The sequence below is a fragment of the Chiloscyllium punctatum genome, chromosome 7 (genome assembly GCF_047496795.1).
Source record: "Chiloscyllium punctatum isolate Juve2018m chromosome 7, sChiPun1.3, whole genome shotgun sequence".
Classification (NCBI taxonomy): Eukaryota; Metazoa; Chordata; class Chondrichthyes; order Orectolobiformes; family Hemiscylliidae; genus Chiloscyllium; species Chiloscyllium punctatum.
In genome coordinates this window covers 37,098,699-37,116,599 of record NC_092745.1, presented here as the reverse complement: position 1 = coordinate 37,116,599, position 17,901 = coordinate 37,098,699, and the positions used below count along the sequence as shown (strand labels likewise).

The 17,901-nt window shown below is 50.2% G+C and overlaps 2 protein-coding genes across 3 annotated transcripts in view; one reads left to right on the top strand and one right to left on the bottom strand.

Annotated features, from left to right (window-relative positions):
- The window catches only part of LOC140479589 (interferon-inducible protein AIM2-like), a 74,978-nt gene extending 64,514 nt beyond the window's left edge, over positions 1-10,464 (bottom strand). Inside the window, exon 1 of one of the 2 annotated variants that reach the window (XM_072573403.1) lies at positions 10,414-10,464. The gene's annotated coding sequence lies outside the window, so the exon portion shown is untranslated. The remainder of the gene's footprint in view (positions 1-10,413) is intronic. The other variant, XM_072573402.1, reaches the window with a different exon arrangement.
- Positions 10,465-10,681: 217 nt separating this feature from the next.
- The window catches only part of LOC140479588 (solute carrier family 53 member 1-like), a 309,449-nt gene continuing 302,229 nt past the window's right edge, over positions 10,682-17,901 (top strand). Inside the window, exon 1 of the mRNA XM_072573401.1 lies at positions 10,682-11,052. Coding sequence (XP_072429502.1) covers positions 10,984-11,052 — 69 coding nt within the window. The 5' untranslated portion in view covers positions 10,682-10,983. The remainder of the gene's footprint in view (positions 11,053-17,901) is intronic.

The following is a 17,901-nucleotide window of genomic DNA, read 5'->3' as shown; positions in this document are numbered from 1 at the left end:
GGAGACAGAGAGTAGTAATGGAATGGAGTTTCTCAAAATGGAGAACTGTGACCGGTGATGTTTCACAGGGATCTGTGCTGGGACCACTGTTGTTTGTGATGTACATAAATGGGGAAGGTATAACTGGTCTCATTAGCAAGTTTGCAGGTGACACTAAGATTGGTGGATTAGCAGACAGTGAAGGGGACTGTCAGATAATTCAGCAGAATATAGATAGATTAGAGAGTTGGGTGGTGAAATGGAGGATGGAGTTCAATGCAGGGAAATGAGAGATGATGCATTTTGGAAGATCCAATTCAAGTGCGAACTGTACGGTAAATGGACTATCCTGGGAAAATTGATATACAGACATATCTGGGTGTTCAGGTCCATTGTATCCTGAAGGTAGCTATGCAGGTCAATACAGTGGTCAAGAAGGCATGCGGCACACTTTCCTTCAAAATAGAAACATAGAGTTGCAACAGTGTGGAAACAGGCCCTTTGGCTTAACAAGTCCACACGACCCTCCGAAGAGTATCCCACTAAAGACGTATTTCCCTACCCTATTCCTCTACATTTACTCCTGACTAATGCACCTAACCAATACATCCCCGAACACTATGAGAAATTTAGCATGGCCGATTCACCTAAACTGCACGTCTTTGGATTATGGGAGGAAACCGAAGCAAGTGAAGGAAACCCACGCAGACACAGGGAGAATGTGCAAACTCACATAGATTGTTGCCAGAGGCTGGAATCTAAACCTGGTCCCTGGTACTGTGAGACAACAATGCTAACCACTGAGCCACTGTGCTGCCCTATCGGGCAGGGTATTGAGCACAAGAGTTGGCTGGTCATGTTACAGTTATATAGGACTTTGGTTCAGCCACATTTGGAATACTGCGAACTGTTCTGGTCGCCACACTACCAAAAGGATGTGGATGCTTTGGAGAGGGTGCAGAGGAGGTTCACCAAGATATTGCTTGGCACGGAGGCACTAGCTATGAAGAGACGTTGAGTAGATTAATATTATTTTCATTAGACAGAGGTTAGAGGGGACCTGATTGAAGTTTACAAAATCATGAGAGGTATAGACAGGGTGGATAGCAAGAAACTTTTTTTCCCAGAATGCAAGGAGTTGTAAATAGCTGTTGTTTTAATGTTCTCTGTTGGACTTAAAGAATAAAATTATTAATTTTTACTTTAAATAGTAACATCTGAGATAGTTCTTTGCCTCTCAAAATTTAACAGATTACAGCACGAGGTGGGCTTCTCTGTTTGTCAGGTTTAAATTAGCAGAGGGGTTTACCCCATGTCGTAACAGGGGATTTCGGTACTTTTTCCCAGAATGGAGGTCACGAGTTCAAGGTGGGAAAGGAAATGTTTAAGGGAGATATGCGTGGAAAGTTCTTTATACAGAGGATGGTGGTTAACTGGAAGAGGTGGTAGAATTGGGCACGATAGCGTCATTTAAGATGTATCTAGACAGATATATGAATGGGTAAGGGAGCAGAGGGATACAGGTCCTTAGGAAATAGGCCATAGGTTAAGATAGAGGTTCTGGATCGGTGCAGGCTTGGAGGGCTGAAGGGCCCGTTCCAGTGCTGTAATTTTCTTTGTTCTTGTTCTTGTACCAAGATGGTAGCTAAGTCCTTTAGGAGTCGATTAGCTTAGTCAGTAGTGAAGCTGCTAAATCACGCTTGGTGATCAACTTTGAAGTCCCCACCCAGAGTACTTTCTTAGACCTAGCCACCCTTGGTGCTTACTTCCAGTGGTGTTCAACATAGAGCAGTACAGATTCATCAGGTGAGGGGGGAGTTGGTGCCATGGGTGGTAGTCAACAGGAGGTTTCCTCGCCCAACTTTGATCTAATGCCATGAGACATCATGAGCCCAGAGTAAACATTGAAGACTCTTAGGACAACTTCCTTCCCAGTAGATACCACTGTACTACCACCTCTGGATGGGCCTGTCCTGCCAGTTGGATAGAACATACTTAAATATGTGGTATCAGACATTTCAAATGTCAGGCTGTTGCTTGACCAGTCTATAGGAGATTTCTCCAAATTTTGGCCCAAGCCCCCAGAAGTCAGTAAAGAGGACTTCAGAGAGTTGACAGGGCTGGATTTGCATTGTCATCTTCGGTGTCTGCTTGAGGCTAGTTTATTTCTCTGTACTTTGTATTGGTTTTGGTACTGACTGACTGTTAAGAGTCCTTCTGAGGGAAATTAAGAGTCAAACACATTGCTGTGGATTTGGAGTCAGATGTAGGAAACCAGGTAAAAACAATGAATTTCCTTCATTAAAGAGCATTAGTGAAACAGATGGGTTTTTATGATCTTTGACAATGGATACATAGTGACCAATTGTTTGTGGAGTGACCTTATAGCGGTTTGTAAAATCATAAGGGGCATGGATAGAGTGAATAGCTAAGGTATTTTTCCTAGGGTGGGGGATTCCAAAACTAGAGGGTATAGGTTTAAGGTGAGATGAGAAAGATTTAGAAAGGACATGAAGGGTAACCTTTTCACGCAGAGGATGTGCATGCGTGGAATGAGCTGTCATAGGAAGTGGTGGTGGTGGGTAAAATTACAACATTTAAAAGGCATCTGGATGGGTACATGAATAAGAAGGGATTAGAATGATATGGGCCATATGGTGGCAAATGGGACTAGATCAGTTGGAGTGTCTGGTCAGTGCAGACAGGTTGGACTGAAGGGTCCACTTCTGTGTTGTATGTCTCTATGACTAATTCAAATTTCACCATTTGTCATGATGAAATTAAAACCTATGTCACCAAAATATTAAATTGGGGCTCTAGTTTACTGGTCCAGTGACATTATCACTAAGTAAGTAGCTCCCTCAATATTTGAAAATAAAATAAAAGTGAATGGCTGGAGCATTTGTCCTCAATGTCACTCTCAACTATCCTAGGGAGATAATAGGAGAGAATCAGGCTTTGCCAATTGGGCATTGAAAATGCTGATTCGGTGCATTCCCCCTGCCCCAAGGTCCAGATCAATGTCAGGGGCTGTGGTTTGTTTTGAGAATCACATTAAATGTACAGGATTGCTGTGTTTTGTGGACAGTAAGGCCCTGAGAGATAATACCAGTGTAAACATTATCCCCTTAACTTTCTGCCTGAAAAATTCACCTCAAAATATTGATTTTTAAATAAACATATAAAGTACTTTTGCATCACTAGTTTTCAGTGCTTTCTGTATTTGGACCCCTAAGTCTCTCAAGCCATCTGCAATCACTAGCTTCTCACTATTTAGAATGTACCCTGATCAATCTTTCTCAAGTCCAAAGTGGATGACTTCACAGTTTTGCCCACTCACCTAATCAATGTTTGTCTGTTTGTATATTTCTCTTTTCATTTGCATTCATTAGTGCCTCCTAATTTAAGTATCTGGAAACTTTGATATATAAGTTAATATTCTTTCATCCAAATCATTGATATTTGTAGTGAATAACTGTGATTGTAACACATATCCTTGGAAAACACTGAGTTATATTCAGCCAATCAAACCAATACTTTACTCCATACTTTGTAAACAATTCACTGCCGATGTTGAAAGGTTGCCTCCAAGTTCATGTCCTTTCACATTTTCTATGTTTCCTGTGGAAAATGTTCCATCTATTACAATAAATGTACTTCAAATAACTCAACACCTCTTATCCTTGGGATTTGAAGTATGTTAAATAAATGCAAGTTTAGTTTGTGAATAGCACAGCCCTGATTTGACCATTGTAAAAGTGAGTTACTAGTATATATGTTTAATCACTAATACAGAAATATGTTCCTTAGCTGTCTTAAACAGTAGTTTGGGGGAGTGTGTGAGGTGAAGAGGGATGTCCTTGGGCCAATATTTCCTTGTTAGTCTACAGCACCATAGGCCCTTAGGATCAGAAAAGTGCTTTCTGGGGTTTTAGAAAAACTTGATTCTCATGGCATTTGTAGGAGAATTGCTGGCATGTATAATCCATCACTAATTGACATTGAGAAGTTAGATGGTGGTGAGCTGCTTCGTAGACCACTGCAGTCAATCCATTTGACCGCATTCGACCAGGTAACTCTTGTGTACAGAACAAGGTATGAAAAGGGACCTTTAAGTATTACCTTGGTGGTCGGAACAACTTTGGTGGTCAGGGAAGAACGAGAAGTACGGGAAATTGGCAACTTTTAAAATAAAGTGTTTAATTGGCTAGATTAATCTGATGAGTAAGGTGTCTACCTGATTCGATCAGCCAGCCTTAGACTGGTTGTTAAGAGGGGAAATCCCCCCACACGAAGGTCAGGATCCTGAAGTGGGTGTGGAAGAAGCTGACACCGGACCTCAATAAGGTTAATTAAATTACATAAAGAGACGGCTGAGTATTAAAATGGGAAATAAGAATAGTTGTTTTAAGTGTCGAAGGGGACATGAGAGGGATGTCCGAGGACCACATCCCAATGGACAGTCCTTTAGGAAAAATATTAAGAGATTGGAAGTACAATCCTCAGACGCGAGGAAAGCATAAAAAACAAATGATAAAATGTCAATGAAAAACAGCCTTACAGTCAGGAGGAATCAGATTATGCTTTGTGTCAGAAAGGCTAGTAGCTGAAGGGCTACTGAGGGTGCACTTCGTAACTAACTTATGGCCAGATGTCCAGAAAAATATTCAAACGCTAGAGGAGTCGTTGTGGGAAACTCAAAGTGTCTGTGGGACATGGTGTCTGTGTGTGTGTGTGTGTGTGTGTGTGTGTGTGTGTGTGTGTGTGTGTGTGTGTGTGTGTGTGTGTGTGTGTGTGAGAGAGAGAAAAAAAAGAGCCGTACAGCTAGCAGAAAGTTTAACCCTTTGTGATTCAGTCTGAATGCACATTTGTTTGTTAGTGATTGAATGTTCCCTGGAGCTTGAGATCCAGGACTGTTTTGAATCTGATTTCTATTATGGAAATTTTAACATGATTTCTTTTAAGGTTAAGGATTTTGCAAGGCTATGAAATAAAATATTCTTTTTACAGGTAGTGACTGCCTTACGATCAATTTCTAACTAATCTCTTTTATCCTTACATAAAAGCGATTTATGGAGGACAGTTGAAGTTTTAACTTGAATAGACAAATCCTTTTAAGGCAGCTCTGGTTATTTCACGACCTATAGCATTGTAACTGAGCAATGACTGGTCAGGAATACTTGGGAGGACTAGTTTTGGATTTGAATCAGGGGACTGGAACCGGGTGATTGTGGCGGATTTCAGAGTTGGGAACTGTGTGCATTTTACATTTTGAATATTAAAACACCGAATAAATGAATTTATAATATATAAATATATAATTACAAGTAAGATTCCAAAATGTATAGTTAGGAACAGGCTTTAAAGAAAAGCAAGCATAAATTGATAAATTGTATTTGAGATTGCAGGGACCAAGAAATATTGCAATATTTCTTTAAAAGAATCGAGGTCTAAACAAAACATTGGGATATGAGGAATGGCCACGAGGTTGCCCTAAAGCTGTTCAGTTGGTTAAATCGGCTCAGCAATTGATCTGGCAACGTAACATGAGAAGCAGAAACAGAAGGCAAAAATAATGATAAGCCACGGTTGATGAGGTAATAAAGACAAGGGCTGAAAATGTGTTGCTGGAAAAGCGCAGCAGGTCAGGCAGCATCCAAGGAGTTCATGCCCGAAACGTCGATTCTCCTGCTCCTTGGATGCTGCCTGACCTGCTGCGCTTTTCCAGCAACACATTTTCAGCTCTGATCTCCAGCATCTGCAGTCCTCACTTTCTCCTAATAAAGAAAAGGACAAAACTAAAAGGATAAGGAAACCAGAATGGTGGCAGGCAGCATGTTGAAAATAAAGTGAGGAGAAAGGATCGGGGAGGAGATGTTAAGGGGTCTGGTAGACAGGAACAAGGATCAAAGTGGAAATCCCCACAGGCAGGATGTTATTACTGTGGAAAGACTGGTCACTTTAAGAAAGAGGGTCTAGATCCGAAAAAGGAAGTAAAGGTAGTGCCGTTTATGAACCTTGATGAAAAATAGGGGTGTCAGGAGTTCCTGCCCCCGGGTACCCACCAGGAACCCTTGATAAATTTAAAGGTGGGACCTTACAAAGAGGATGTAGTTTTCCTAGTCGATATGGGGGCAGCAAGGTCATCCTTAAATTTTAAGCCCAAGGGAGTGGGAACAAAAAAAAAGTTAATCGGATAATGGCAACAGTTTTGTGATGAGAGGCACAAAGAATCAGTTTTGCGTTCATGATGAGTTATTGCCACCAAATTGGAGACTGAATTAACAACAAAAGGTGCTAAATATTAATTATTAATTATATATATTATATAATTCAATTGTGTTAGCCTGAATCAATACTAATTGGCAGGATTCCTTCATACATTCTCAGTGACCTGTCATATTGATTCATGGTTAATTTAAAACATGACTGCATTAATTCATTGTTAATTAAAGAATGGAAAGCTACATTACTGGCCAGAGTGTGTGCAGGCAGTGGTAGCAATAGCCTTATTGGTAGAGGAGAGTCGGAAACTTACTATTAGGGGAGCCTTAGTAGTCAGCACCCCACATTAGGTACGGTCAGGAGAAGAAAGGGGCATGATTAGAAGAGCTGCTCTGAGAGAATGGAAAAGAGACATCCAGTGGGTGAGGGAGTGATACCAGCCAAAAATTCCCCAATGTGGACCCACGTTGGAAGGGTATGGATGAACACGATAGAGGAAAAATGAGGGACTTTCGAGAAATGGTCATTTTGGGTATTAAAGAAGCAGCACCTAAATCTCTGAATTATTTTTTAAGCCTTTGAAGTAAGACAGGAAAAGGAGGAAGCCCTGTCAGCCTTTTTACAGAGATTAAAAGAAGCCACTAGAAAATATTTGGGAATGAATCCCAATGATTCGGTAGCACAGGGATTTTTAAAGGTCCAATTTGCGACTAAATCATGGCCCGGACATACAAAAGAAATTACAAAAGTTAGAAGGCTGGAGTGAAAAGCAGATAGAATATCTGTTATATAGGCACAGAAAGTGTATGTGAAAAAGGGAAATGAAGAAACAAACACAAAAAGCTAAAATAATAGTTGCAGCAGTTGAGGAAATTATGACGAGAAAGTTAGAATCAGAGAACAGAGCAGGACAAGAGAGACAGAGAGCAGTTGGTAGAGGAAGGAAGCAACTGGCAGGATGTTATTACTGTGGAAAAACAGGACATTTTAAAAGACAATGTCCAAGGTTAGGATGACAAAGAGAAGCGGTATCATTGATAATCTTTGATGAAGATTAGGGGAGACAGAGGTTCCCTCCTCCTGAGACCCACCGGGAACCCTTGATAAATTTAAAGGTGGGATCTGAAGGAGAGGAAACAGTGTTTTTAGTGGAAACAGGAGCAGCACGATCATCCCTAAAACTTTAGACCTAGCGGTGTTAAATTAACTAACAAAGGTCACAAGGTTTCTGGAGTTAAATCGGAATGCAGGACAACGGCTCTCAGACTCTAGGATCTTGAAATATAAGGCAATCTTAATAGAACAGGATGACCTTGTGTTAGTCACAGACAGTTGCTTGAACCAGCTGCATTTCTGTGGCAGAGAGAGGGGGGTGGCCCCTGGCAACCCAGAACATGACTGCCTTGATATTACTGAATATCAGACTAAGGTGCGAATGAATTTAAGAGACGTAGCGTAGCATGCGAGAGCTCGGTTGTTTATCGACGGGTCCTCCCGGATGATTGAGGGTAAAAAGCACAATGAATATACTGGAGTAGAACGGGATAGAGGGAAGCACTATCGAGGCTGAAAGACTGCCGAACAGCTGGTCAGAGTTCAATGATAAGTTTTTAAAGAACTATATTGTGGCGTTCGGCTCCTTTTTTTATTCTTAGGAATAAAAGCCTGTTGGTATAGACACCGCCACTCAAGTTTGCAGTACATCGAATACAACCGGGTGATTGGGTCCTGATCAAGACCTGGAAAGATATCAAACTGCACCCGAGCTGAGAGAGACCATTCCTAACCCTCCTAACTAGTGAAACAGCTATTCGGACTGCTGAGAAAGGGTGGAGTCATCATACTCGCGTTAAAGGTCCTTTGAATGCCCAAAGGCGGAGTGGCACGTTCCTCCTCCAGACAACCCTCTGAAAGTTAAGCTGAGAAAGAATGAACTGAGACAAAAGACTCTTTTAACGTTTGCTGATGTATATATATTGTTATTGATTGTAAGGGCTGTGTGGACTCACCCCTCCCTGACACCTAAAAGGTTAAGACAGGACGGTAGGCAGGGTTCAGAGATGGGTAGATACTCGTATAGTATTGTAATGTTAGTAGTACTAACTATTCAAGGAAGTGGGAAAAATCACTTCACTACGCTGTGCCAGAATTATGCTAAACAAGAGGGACTTGCCGACTGTTGGGTCTGTGCAGAAGTCCCACACCATGGCGAATCTGGAATCCCCACCTCAATAATACTGCTCAGTAAAAAAGAAGTATATGATGTACAATAATTTGATGTGGGTTAAAATAATACAAAGTGGAGATCTGAAAGGAGCAAATATAATTTTGCGTGATGGTTCCCAAGGCCAGCCCCGAAAAATCAGGGCACTATTGATAGTCTTAGAATTTCCCCGCCGAAAGGAGCAGTGAATACCACCTGTTTCTGTAATCAGAATAATGCTGCAACTTTCCAACTAGGAAAATCATCTTGTATCCACACCAGTCAAGCCACTGACACGACCATTCCCCGAATATTAAATGGAACATATTGGGTATGCGGTCTGAAGGCCTATCCATTTATTCCTGGGGAAAAATATGTTCGTGTGACCAGAAAGGTTGGAGTGGCTGCTGTTACCTCGCTTATATAGTCCCTCGCCTTCGAATAGAAAAGCATGAGCCCAACCTGAGAAAGGGGGGTAGGGGGATAAGACGTAAGACCCGAGATGTCTCTGAAGGAGACCGTCTACTGTGGACACTACTCCCAAACTACAGCACTACAAGGGCAGGGGTGGAAATACAGAAACTGGCGGCCGCCCTTGAAAATTTAATTAATGATACCACTGGCGCAATTGGGGAAACTCAACCCCAAATATCGGCCATAACCACTGAAATGATTGCCACGAGACTAACAGCTTTACAAAATCAAATGGCTTTAGACTATCTTTTCACCTTAAAAGGGGGAACCTGTGCTCTGATTGGTAAAGAATGTTGCACCTTCATCCCAGACACCTCTTCCATTGTGGAAGATAAGGCAGAAATAGTAAAGAAAAAGATAAGCAATATAAGAGAAATTGGGGATGAACTCCGAAAAGATGAAGGATGGGGATAGGGCAACTGGGGACTGACTGGTTTGGGAAAATGGTTAGTGAATTAAGGCATTTATGTGCTGCTAATAATTGTAGGTTTACTGATAGGGTTTAATGTGTTAAAATGGATAATGACTAAGCTGGTAATGTCTTTGGGAGGACAACAACCAATAATGGTCATGACAATAGCACAAGCGCAAGAAAGAGAGAGTAACAGATTACTCCTAGAGTTTAAAAAAAAGACAAACTTAGAAGGACAGAATGATTAGATTGTGAACCTTGACACCATAGGGTGAAAAGAGGGCAGAAAATAAGATTGCAAAAACAACAAATGGTTAAGAAAAGAAATGGGGGAATTGTTAGAAATGGGGAAAAGTGTTGTTTTTGCAGATTTAGAAAAAGCATACAGAAAAGGGGTATAGCAAGAGAACTATTAACTGTGCAGGTATTTAGGGAAGAGTATCTCTACTTTTCAGTGCATAATTATGGATAATTAAGTACTAACTTTAACGTATTAAAGAAAGTAATTCCTTTAACCATAATGTTTAAAACAACAGTTTCAGCAAAAAGCTAAGATTACTGAAACATATAAGCGAAGCATAAAAAAAGATAAATTATTAAGGTGTATGTACAAGAATGGAATGCACCTATGGATAATGAAAGAAGTTACAAAGGGGATCATCGAGATAAGAGTTTAGCCTTATGACAGTACGTGCAAGGGGAAAATTGCCAACTTGGAAAGAAAGGGGCAATGGGCGTTGAGCATAGATGGGTAGAGGCGAAATAGTAAGAGAGATTGGGTAATTAGGAGTCTGGAGAGATGACCTCACTCAGCTCAAAGGGTATAACTGTACATTAACCAAAGTTATAATTTGCTTATGCAATTGAAGCCCTTACTTGCAAGTTCGTAATAAATAGTCTTGTTTCCAGCTTTGGTGGTCTCGTCTAAGTTTTACTGATTTTTGTTTCTAACAGCATGAAACCGATGGGGTACATGGGACGCAAATGGGGCTCGGAACTCGTCAGTGCAGAGTAATCAACCCCAACAGTTTTATTTTAAAAAAGTAATAAAAATGACTATTAATAAAGACACACAAACTAATTCGGCTCGCGCGCGCGCGCACACACATCAACGGCTCACCGTTCCACAGGTAGATAGGACCACGCCGAGGCGGGAGCGGGAAGGGGCGGGGCTAACGACAGGGGGCGTGGCAGTGAAGGGGGCCGAGGTGGGCAGGGAGGAAGGCATGGAGGGGGTTTGAGAAAGGGGCGGGGCGCCGCGCGCCAGAGGCCGGCGTTGGAAGAGAAGGGGTTTTCGCGTGGGGTTGCGGGCAACGGCCGGCAGGGGTCGCCGGAGGGAGCCGCAGGCGAAGTACCGAGGCGCGGGGGGGGGACCTTGCGGCGTGTCGTCACTGCGCGGTCGCGGTGGCGCGGGGGCGAGGCGCGCTCTGGCCGGCTGACGCGCTTGTTGTGGAGTCTTGTCAGTAAGATGGCGGATGATCGACAGTGAGTGACGATCCCTGGTCCCCCGACTGAGAGGAGGAAGCGAGCCAGCAGCGCGGGGCAGAGAAGACACTGCGGACTCGGACAGGAATGGTGGTGAACCAGTGGATGCCCCCGACTCGCTGCTGGGATCCGTAATCCGCGCTCGTGTGTCTGTCAAGGGAGGAAAGCAAAAGCAGGACCATCTTTCGGGACACGAACGTCGATCATGAAATTCGCCGAACATCTCTCAGCCCACATCACGCCGGAATGGCGCAAACAGTACATCCAGTACGAGGTGAGCTGCGGCAGCATCGGACAGGGGAGCCGCACGGGTTAACGGCACAATGGACAGCTCTGAAGAGAAGAGGATGAGGGAGAGACTGCAGGATGAGTGAGGGACAGACTGGACAGAGAGAGGAGGGTGAAGGAGAGGGGGAGAGAGGAGGGTGAAGGAGAGGGGGAGAGAGAGAGGAGGGTGAAGGAGAGGGGGAGAGAGAGAGGAGGGTGAAGGAGAGGGGGAGAGAGGAGGGTGAAGGAGAGGGGGAGAGAGAGTGGAGGGTGAAGGAGAGGGGGAGAGAGGAGGGTGAAGGAGAGGGGGAGAGAGAGTGGAGGGTGAAGGAGAGGGAGAGAGTGGAGGGTGAAGGAGAGGGGGAGAGAGTGGAGGGTGAAGGAGAGGGGGAGAGAGAGGAGGGTGAAGGAGAGGGGGAGAGAGTGGAGGGTGAAGGAGAGGGGGAGAGAGAGAGGAGGGTGAAGGAGAGGGGGAGAGAGAGTGGAGGGTGAAGGAGAGGGGGAGAGAGGAGGGTGAAGGAGAGGGGGAGAGAGAGTGGAGGGTGAAGGAGAGGGAGAGAGTGGAGGGTGAAGGAGAGGGGGAGAGAGTGGAGGGTGAAGGAGAGGGGGGAGAGAGAGAGGAGGGTGAAGGAGAGGGGAGAGAGAGAGGAGGGTGAAGGAGAGGGGGAGAGAGAGGAGGGTGAAGGAGAGGGGAGAGAGAGAGGAGGGTGAAGGAGAGGGGGAGAGAGAGTGGAGGGTGAAGGAGAGGGGGAGAGAGAGTGGAGGGTGAAGGAGAGGGGGAGAGAGGAGGGTGAAGGAGAGGGGGAGAGAGGAGGGTGAAGGAGAGGGGGGAGAGAGAGAGGAGGGTGAAGGAGAGGGGGAGAGAGTGGAGGGTGAAGGAGAGGGGAGAGAGAGTGGAGGGTGAAGGAGGGGGGGGAGGGAGGGGGAGAGAGGAGGGTGAAGGAGAGGGGAGAGAGAGTGGAGGGTGAAGGAGAGGGGGAGAGAGAGAGAGGAGGGTGAAGGAGAGGGGGAGAGGGAGAGGGGGAGAGAGAGAGGAGGGTGAAGGAGAGGGGGAGAGAGGAGGGTGGGGGAGAGAGGAGGGTGAAGGAGAGGGGGAGAGAGGAGGGTGAAGGAGAGGGGGAGAGAGGAGGGTGAAGGAGAGGGGGAGAGAGGAGGGTGAAGGAGAGGGGGAGAGAGAGTGGAGGGTGAAGGAGAGGGGGAGAGAGAGTGGAGGGTGAAGGAGAGGGGGAGAGAGAGTGGAGGGTGAAGGAGAGGGGGAGAGAGAGTGGAGGGTGAAGGAGAGGGGGAGAGAGTGGAGGGTGAAGGAGGGGGGGAAGAGAGTGGAGGGTGAAGGAGGGGGGGAAGAGAGTGGAGGGTGAAGGAGGGGGGAAGAGAGTGGAGGGTGAAGGAGGGGGGGAAGAGAGTGGAGGGTGAAGGAGGGGGGGAAGAGAGTGGAGGGTGAAGGAGGGGGGGAAGAGAGTGGAGGGTGAAGGAGGGGGGGAAGAGAGTGGAGGGTGAAGGAGGGGGGGAAGAGAGTGGAGGGTGAAGGAGGGGGGGAAGAGAGTGGAGGGTGAAGGAGGGGGGGAAGAGAGTGGAGGGTGAAGGAGGGGGGGAAGAGAGTGGAGGGTGAAGGAGGGGGAGAGAGCGGAGGGTGAAGGAGGGTGAAGGAGGGGGAGAGAGCGGAGGGTGAAGGAGGGTGAAGGAGGGGGAGAGAGCGGAGGGTGAAGGAGGGGGAGAGAGGGAGAGAGCGGAGGGTGAAGGAGGGGGAGAGAGGGAGAGAGCGGAGGGTGAAGGAGGGGGAGGGAGGGAGAGAGCGGAGGGTGAAGGAGGGGGAGAGCGGAGGGTGAAGGAGGGGGAGAGAGCGGAGGGTGAAGGAGGGGGAGGGAGGGGGAGAGCGGAGGGTGAAGGAGGGGGAGAGCGGAGGGTGAAGGAGGGTGAAGGAGGGGGAGAGCGGAGGGTGAAGGAGGGGGAGGGAGGGGGAGAGCGGAGGGTGAAGGAGGGGGAGGGAGGGGGAGAGCGGAGGGTGAAGGAGGGGGAGGGAGGGGGAGAGCGGAGGGTGAAGGAGGGCGAGAGGGAGACAGAGACTGGAGGGTGAAGGAGGGCGAGAGAGAGGCAGAGACTGGAGGGTGAAGGTGGGCGAGAGGGAGAGACACTGGAGGGTGACGGAGGGAGAGAGAGAGAGACACTGGAGGGTGAAGGAGGACGAGAGAGACAGACACTGAGGGTGAAGGAGGGCGAGAGAGAGTGGAGGGTGAAGGAGTGGGGGGGGAGATACACTGGAGGGTGAAGGAGGGAGCGAGAGAGAGGAGGGTGAAGGAGAGAGAGAGACAGACACTGGAGGGTGAAGGTGGGGGAGAGAGAGTGTGACTGGAGTGCGAGGGAGAGTGTGACTGGAGGGCGAAGGAGGGGGAGAGAGACAGACAGACCGGCGGGCGAAGGAGGGGGAGAGAGGCAGACAGACCGGCGGGCGAAGGAGGGGGAGAGAGAGACTGACACTGGAGGGTGAAGGACGGCGAGAGAGAGAGAGAGAGAGACTGGAGGGTGAAGGAGGGCGAGAGGGGGAGGGAGACTGGAGGGTGAAGGAGGGCAAGAGGGGGAGGGAGACTGGAGGGTGAAGGAGGGCGAGAGGGGGAGGGAGACTGGAGGGTGAAGGAGGGCGAGAGGGGGAGGGAGACTGGAGGGTGAAGGAGGGCGAGAGGGGGAGGGAGACTGGAGGGTGAAGGAGGGCGAGAGAGAGAGAGACTGGAGGGTGAAGGAGGGCGAGAGAGAGAGAGACTGGAGGGTGAAGGAGGGAGAGAGAGACTGGAGGGTGAAGGAGGGAGAGAGAGACTGGAGGGTGAAGGAGGGAGAGAGAGACTGGAGGGTGAAGGAGGGAGAGAGAGACTGGAGGGTGAAGGAGGGAGAGAGAGACTGGAGGGTGAAGGAGGGGGGGGAGAAACTGGAGGGTGGGGGAGGGAGACTGGAGGGTGAAGGAGGGAGAGAGAGAGAGAGAGACTGGAGGGCGAGGGACGGAGAGAGAGAGACTGGAGGGCGAAGGAGGGGGGGAGAAACTGGAGGGTGAAGGAGGGCGAGGGGGGGGAGAGACTGGAGGGTGAAGGAGGGGGGGAGAAACTGGAGGGTGAAGGAGGGTGAAGGAGGGGGGGAGAGACTGGAGGGTGAAGGAGGGGGGGAGAAACTGGAGGGTGAAGGAGGGTGAAGGAGGGGGGGAGAAACTGGAGGGTGAAGGAGGGCGAGAGGGGGGGAGAGACTGGAGGGTGAAGGAGGGCGAGAGAGAGAGAGAGAGAGAGAGAGAGAGAGACTGGAGGGCGAGGGACGGAGAGAGAGAGACTGGAGGGCGAAGGAGGGAGGGAGAGACACAGACTGGCGGGTGAAGGAGGGGGAGAGAGACAGACAGACCGGCGGGCGAAGGAGGGGGAGAGAGGCAGACAGACCGGCGGGCGAAGGAGGGGGAGAGAGAGACTGACACTGGAGGGTGAAGGAGGGGGAGAGAGAGAGAGAGAGAGAGAGAGACTGGAGGGTGAAGGAGGGAGAGACAGAGACTGGAGGGTGAAGGAGGGAGGGAGAGAGACAGACTGGAGGGTGAAGGTGGGCGAGAGACAGACACTGGAGGGTGAAGGAGGGCGAGAGAGACAGGAGGGTGAAGGAGGGCAAGAGGGGGGGAGAGACTGGAGGGTGAAGGAGGGAGGGAGAGACAGACACTGGAGGGTGAAGGTGGGCTGAGAGAGAGAGAGAGAGAGACTGGAGGGTGAAGGAGGGAGGGAGGGATAGACTGGAGGGTAAAGGAGGGAGAGAGAGACAGAGACTGGAGGGTGAAGGAGGGCGAGAGAGACTGGAGGGTGAAGGAGGGCGAGAGACAGACACTGGAGGGTGAGGGAGGGAGGGAGAGACTGGAGGGTAAAGGAGGGCGAGAGAGAGAGACAGAGACTGGAGGGTGAAGGAGGGAGGGAGAGAGAGACTGGAGGGTGAAGGAGGGCGAGAGAGACTGGAGGGTGAAGGAGGGCGAGAGAGACTGGAGGGTGAAGGAGGGAGGGGGAGAGCGCCTGGAGGGTGAAGGAGGGGGAGAGAGACTGGAGGGTGAAGGAGGGCGAGAGAGAGACTGGAGGGTGAAGGAGGGCGCGAGAGAGAGACTGGAGGGTGAAGGAGGGCGGGAGAGCGCCTGGAGGGTGAAGGAGGGCGAGAGAGCGCCTGGAGGGTGAAGGAGGGAGAGAGAGCGCCTGGAGGGTGAAGGAGGGGGAGAGCGCCTGGAGGGTGAAGGAGGGAGGGGGAGAGCGCCTGGAGGGTGAAGGAGGGAGGGGGGAGAGCGCCTGGAGGGTGAAGGAGGGAGAGAGAGAGACTGGAGGGTGAAGGAGGGAGGGAGAGAGCGCCTGGAGGGTGAAGGAGGGGGAGAGCGCCTGGAGGGTGAAGGAGGGAGGGGGAGAGACTGGAGGGTGAAGGAGGGAGGGAGAGAGACTGGAGGGTGAAGGAGGGAGGGAGAGAGACTGGAGGGTGAAGGAGGGAGGGAGAGAGACTGGAGGGTGAAGGAGGGAGGGGGAGAGAGACTGGAGGGTGAAGGAGGGAGGGGGAGAGCGCCTGGAGGGTGAAGGAGGGAGAGAGAGCGCCTGGAGGGTGAAGGAGGGAGAGAGCGCCTGGAGGGTGAAGGAGGGAGAGAGCGCCTGGAGGGTGAAGGAGGGAGAGAGCGAGACTGGAGGGTGAAGGAGGGAGAGAGCGAGACTGGAGGGTGAAGGAGGGAGAGAGCGAGACTGGAGGGTGAAGGAGGGAGAGAGCGAGACTGGAGGGTGAAGGAGGGAGAGAGCGAGACTGGAGGGTGAAGGAGGGCGCGAGAGCGAGACTGGAGGGTGAAGGAGGGCGCGAGAGAGAGACTGGAGGGTGAAGGAGGGCGGGAGAGAGAGACTGGAGGGTGAAGGAGGGGAGAGAGAGAGAGAGACACGAGAGGGTGAAGGGAGGGTGGGGGGAGAGAGAGAGAGAAGAGACTAGAGGGTGAAGAAGGGAGAGAGACAGACACTGGAGGGTGAAGGAGGGGGAGAGAGAGAAACACTGGAGGGTGAAGGAGGGAGAGAGAGACATACACACACTGGAGGGTGAAGGAGAGAGAGACACTGGAGGGTGAAGGAGGGAGAGAGATAGAAACACTGGGGGGTGAAGGAGGGAGGGAGAGAGAGAGAGAGAGAGACTGGATTGTGAAGGAGGGAGAGAGATAGAAACACTGGAGGCTGAAGGAGGGAGAGAGAGACTGGAGGCTGAAGGAAGGAGAGAGAGACTGGAGGCTGAAGGAAGGAGAGAGAGACTGGAGGCTGAAGGAAGGAGAGAGAGACTGGAGGCTGAAGGAAGGAGAGAGAGACTGGAGGCTGAAGGAAGGAGAGAGAGACTGGAGGCTTGAAGGAAGGAGAGAGAGACTGGAGGCTGAAGGAAGGAGAGAGAGACTGGAGGCTGAAGGAAGGAGAGAGAGACTGGAGGCTGAAGGAAGGAGAGAGAGACTGGAGGCTGAAGGAAGGAGAGAGAGACTGGAGGCTGAAGGAAGGAGAGAGAGACTGGAGGCTGAAGGAAGGAGAGAGAGACTGGAGGCTGAAGGAAGGAGAGAGAGACTGGAGGCTGAAGGAAGGAGAGAGAGACTGGAGGCTGAAGGAAGGAGAGAGAGACTGGAGGCTGAAGGAAGGAGAGAGAGACTGGAGGCTGAAGGAAGGAGAGAGAGACTGGAGCTGAAGGAAGGAGAGAGAGACTGGAGGCTGAAGGAAGGAGAGAGGGACTGGAGGCTGAAGGAAGGAGAGAGGGACTGGAGGCTGAAGGAAGGAGAGAGGGACTGGAGGCTGAAGGAAGGAGAGAGGGACTGGAGGCTGAAGGAAGGAGAGAGGGACTGGAGGCTGAAGGAAGGAGAGAGGGACTGGAGGCTGAAGGAGGAGAGAGAGACTGGAGGGTGAAGGAAGGAGAGAGGGGACTGGAGGGTGAAGGAGGGAGAGAGAGAGAGACTGGAGGGTGAAGGATGGGGGGGAAGAGAGAGAGAGAGGAGAGAGACACGAGAGGGTGAAGGAGGTGGAGGGAGAGAGAGAGAGACTAGAGGGTGAAGAAGGAGGGAGAGAGAGAGAGAGAGACTGGAGGGTGAAGGAGAGAGAGGGGGAGAGAGAGACAGACTGGAGGGTGAAGGAGGGGGAGAGAGGGAGCGACTGGAAGGTGAAGGAGGGGGAGAGGGAGCGACTGGAGGGTGAAGGAGGGGGAGAGAGAGACTGGAGGGTGAAAGGAGGGGGAGGGGGAGAGAGAGACTGGAGGGTGAAGGAGGGAGAGGGGGAGAGAGAGACTGGAGGGTGAAGGAGGGAGAGGGGGGAGAGAGAGACTGGAGGGGGAAGGAGGGAGAGGGGGAGAGAGAGACTGGAGGGGGAAGGAGGAGAGGGGGAGAGAGAGACTGGAGGGGGAAGGAGGGGGAGAGAGACTGGAGGGTGAAGGAGGGGGAGAGAGAGACTGGAGGGTGAAGGAAGGAGAGAGGGGACAGGAGGGGTGAAGGAGAGAGAGGGGGGAGAGAGAGACTGGAGGGTGAAGGAGGGAGAGGGGGAGAGCGAGACTGGAGGGTGAAGGAGGGAGAGGGGGAGAGCGAGACTGGAGGGTGAAGGAGGGGAGGGGGAGAGCGAGACTGGAGGGTGAAGGAGGGAGAGGGGGAGAGCGAGACTGGAGGGTGAAGGAGGGAGAGGGGGGAGAGCGAGACTGGAGGGTGAAGGAGGGAGAGGGGGAGAGCGAGACTGGAGGGTGAAGGAGGGAGAGGGGGAGAGCGAGACTGGAGGGTGAAGGAGGGAAAGGCGGAGAGAGAGACTGGAGGGTGAAGGAGGGAGAGGGGGAGAGCGAGACTGGAGGGTGAAGGAGGGGGAAAGAGACTGGAGGGTGAAGGAGGGAG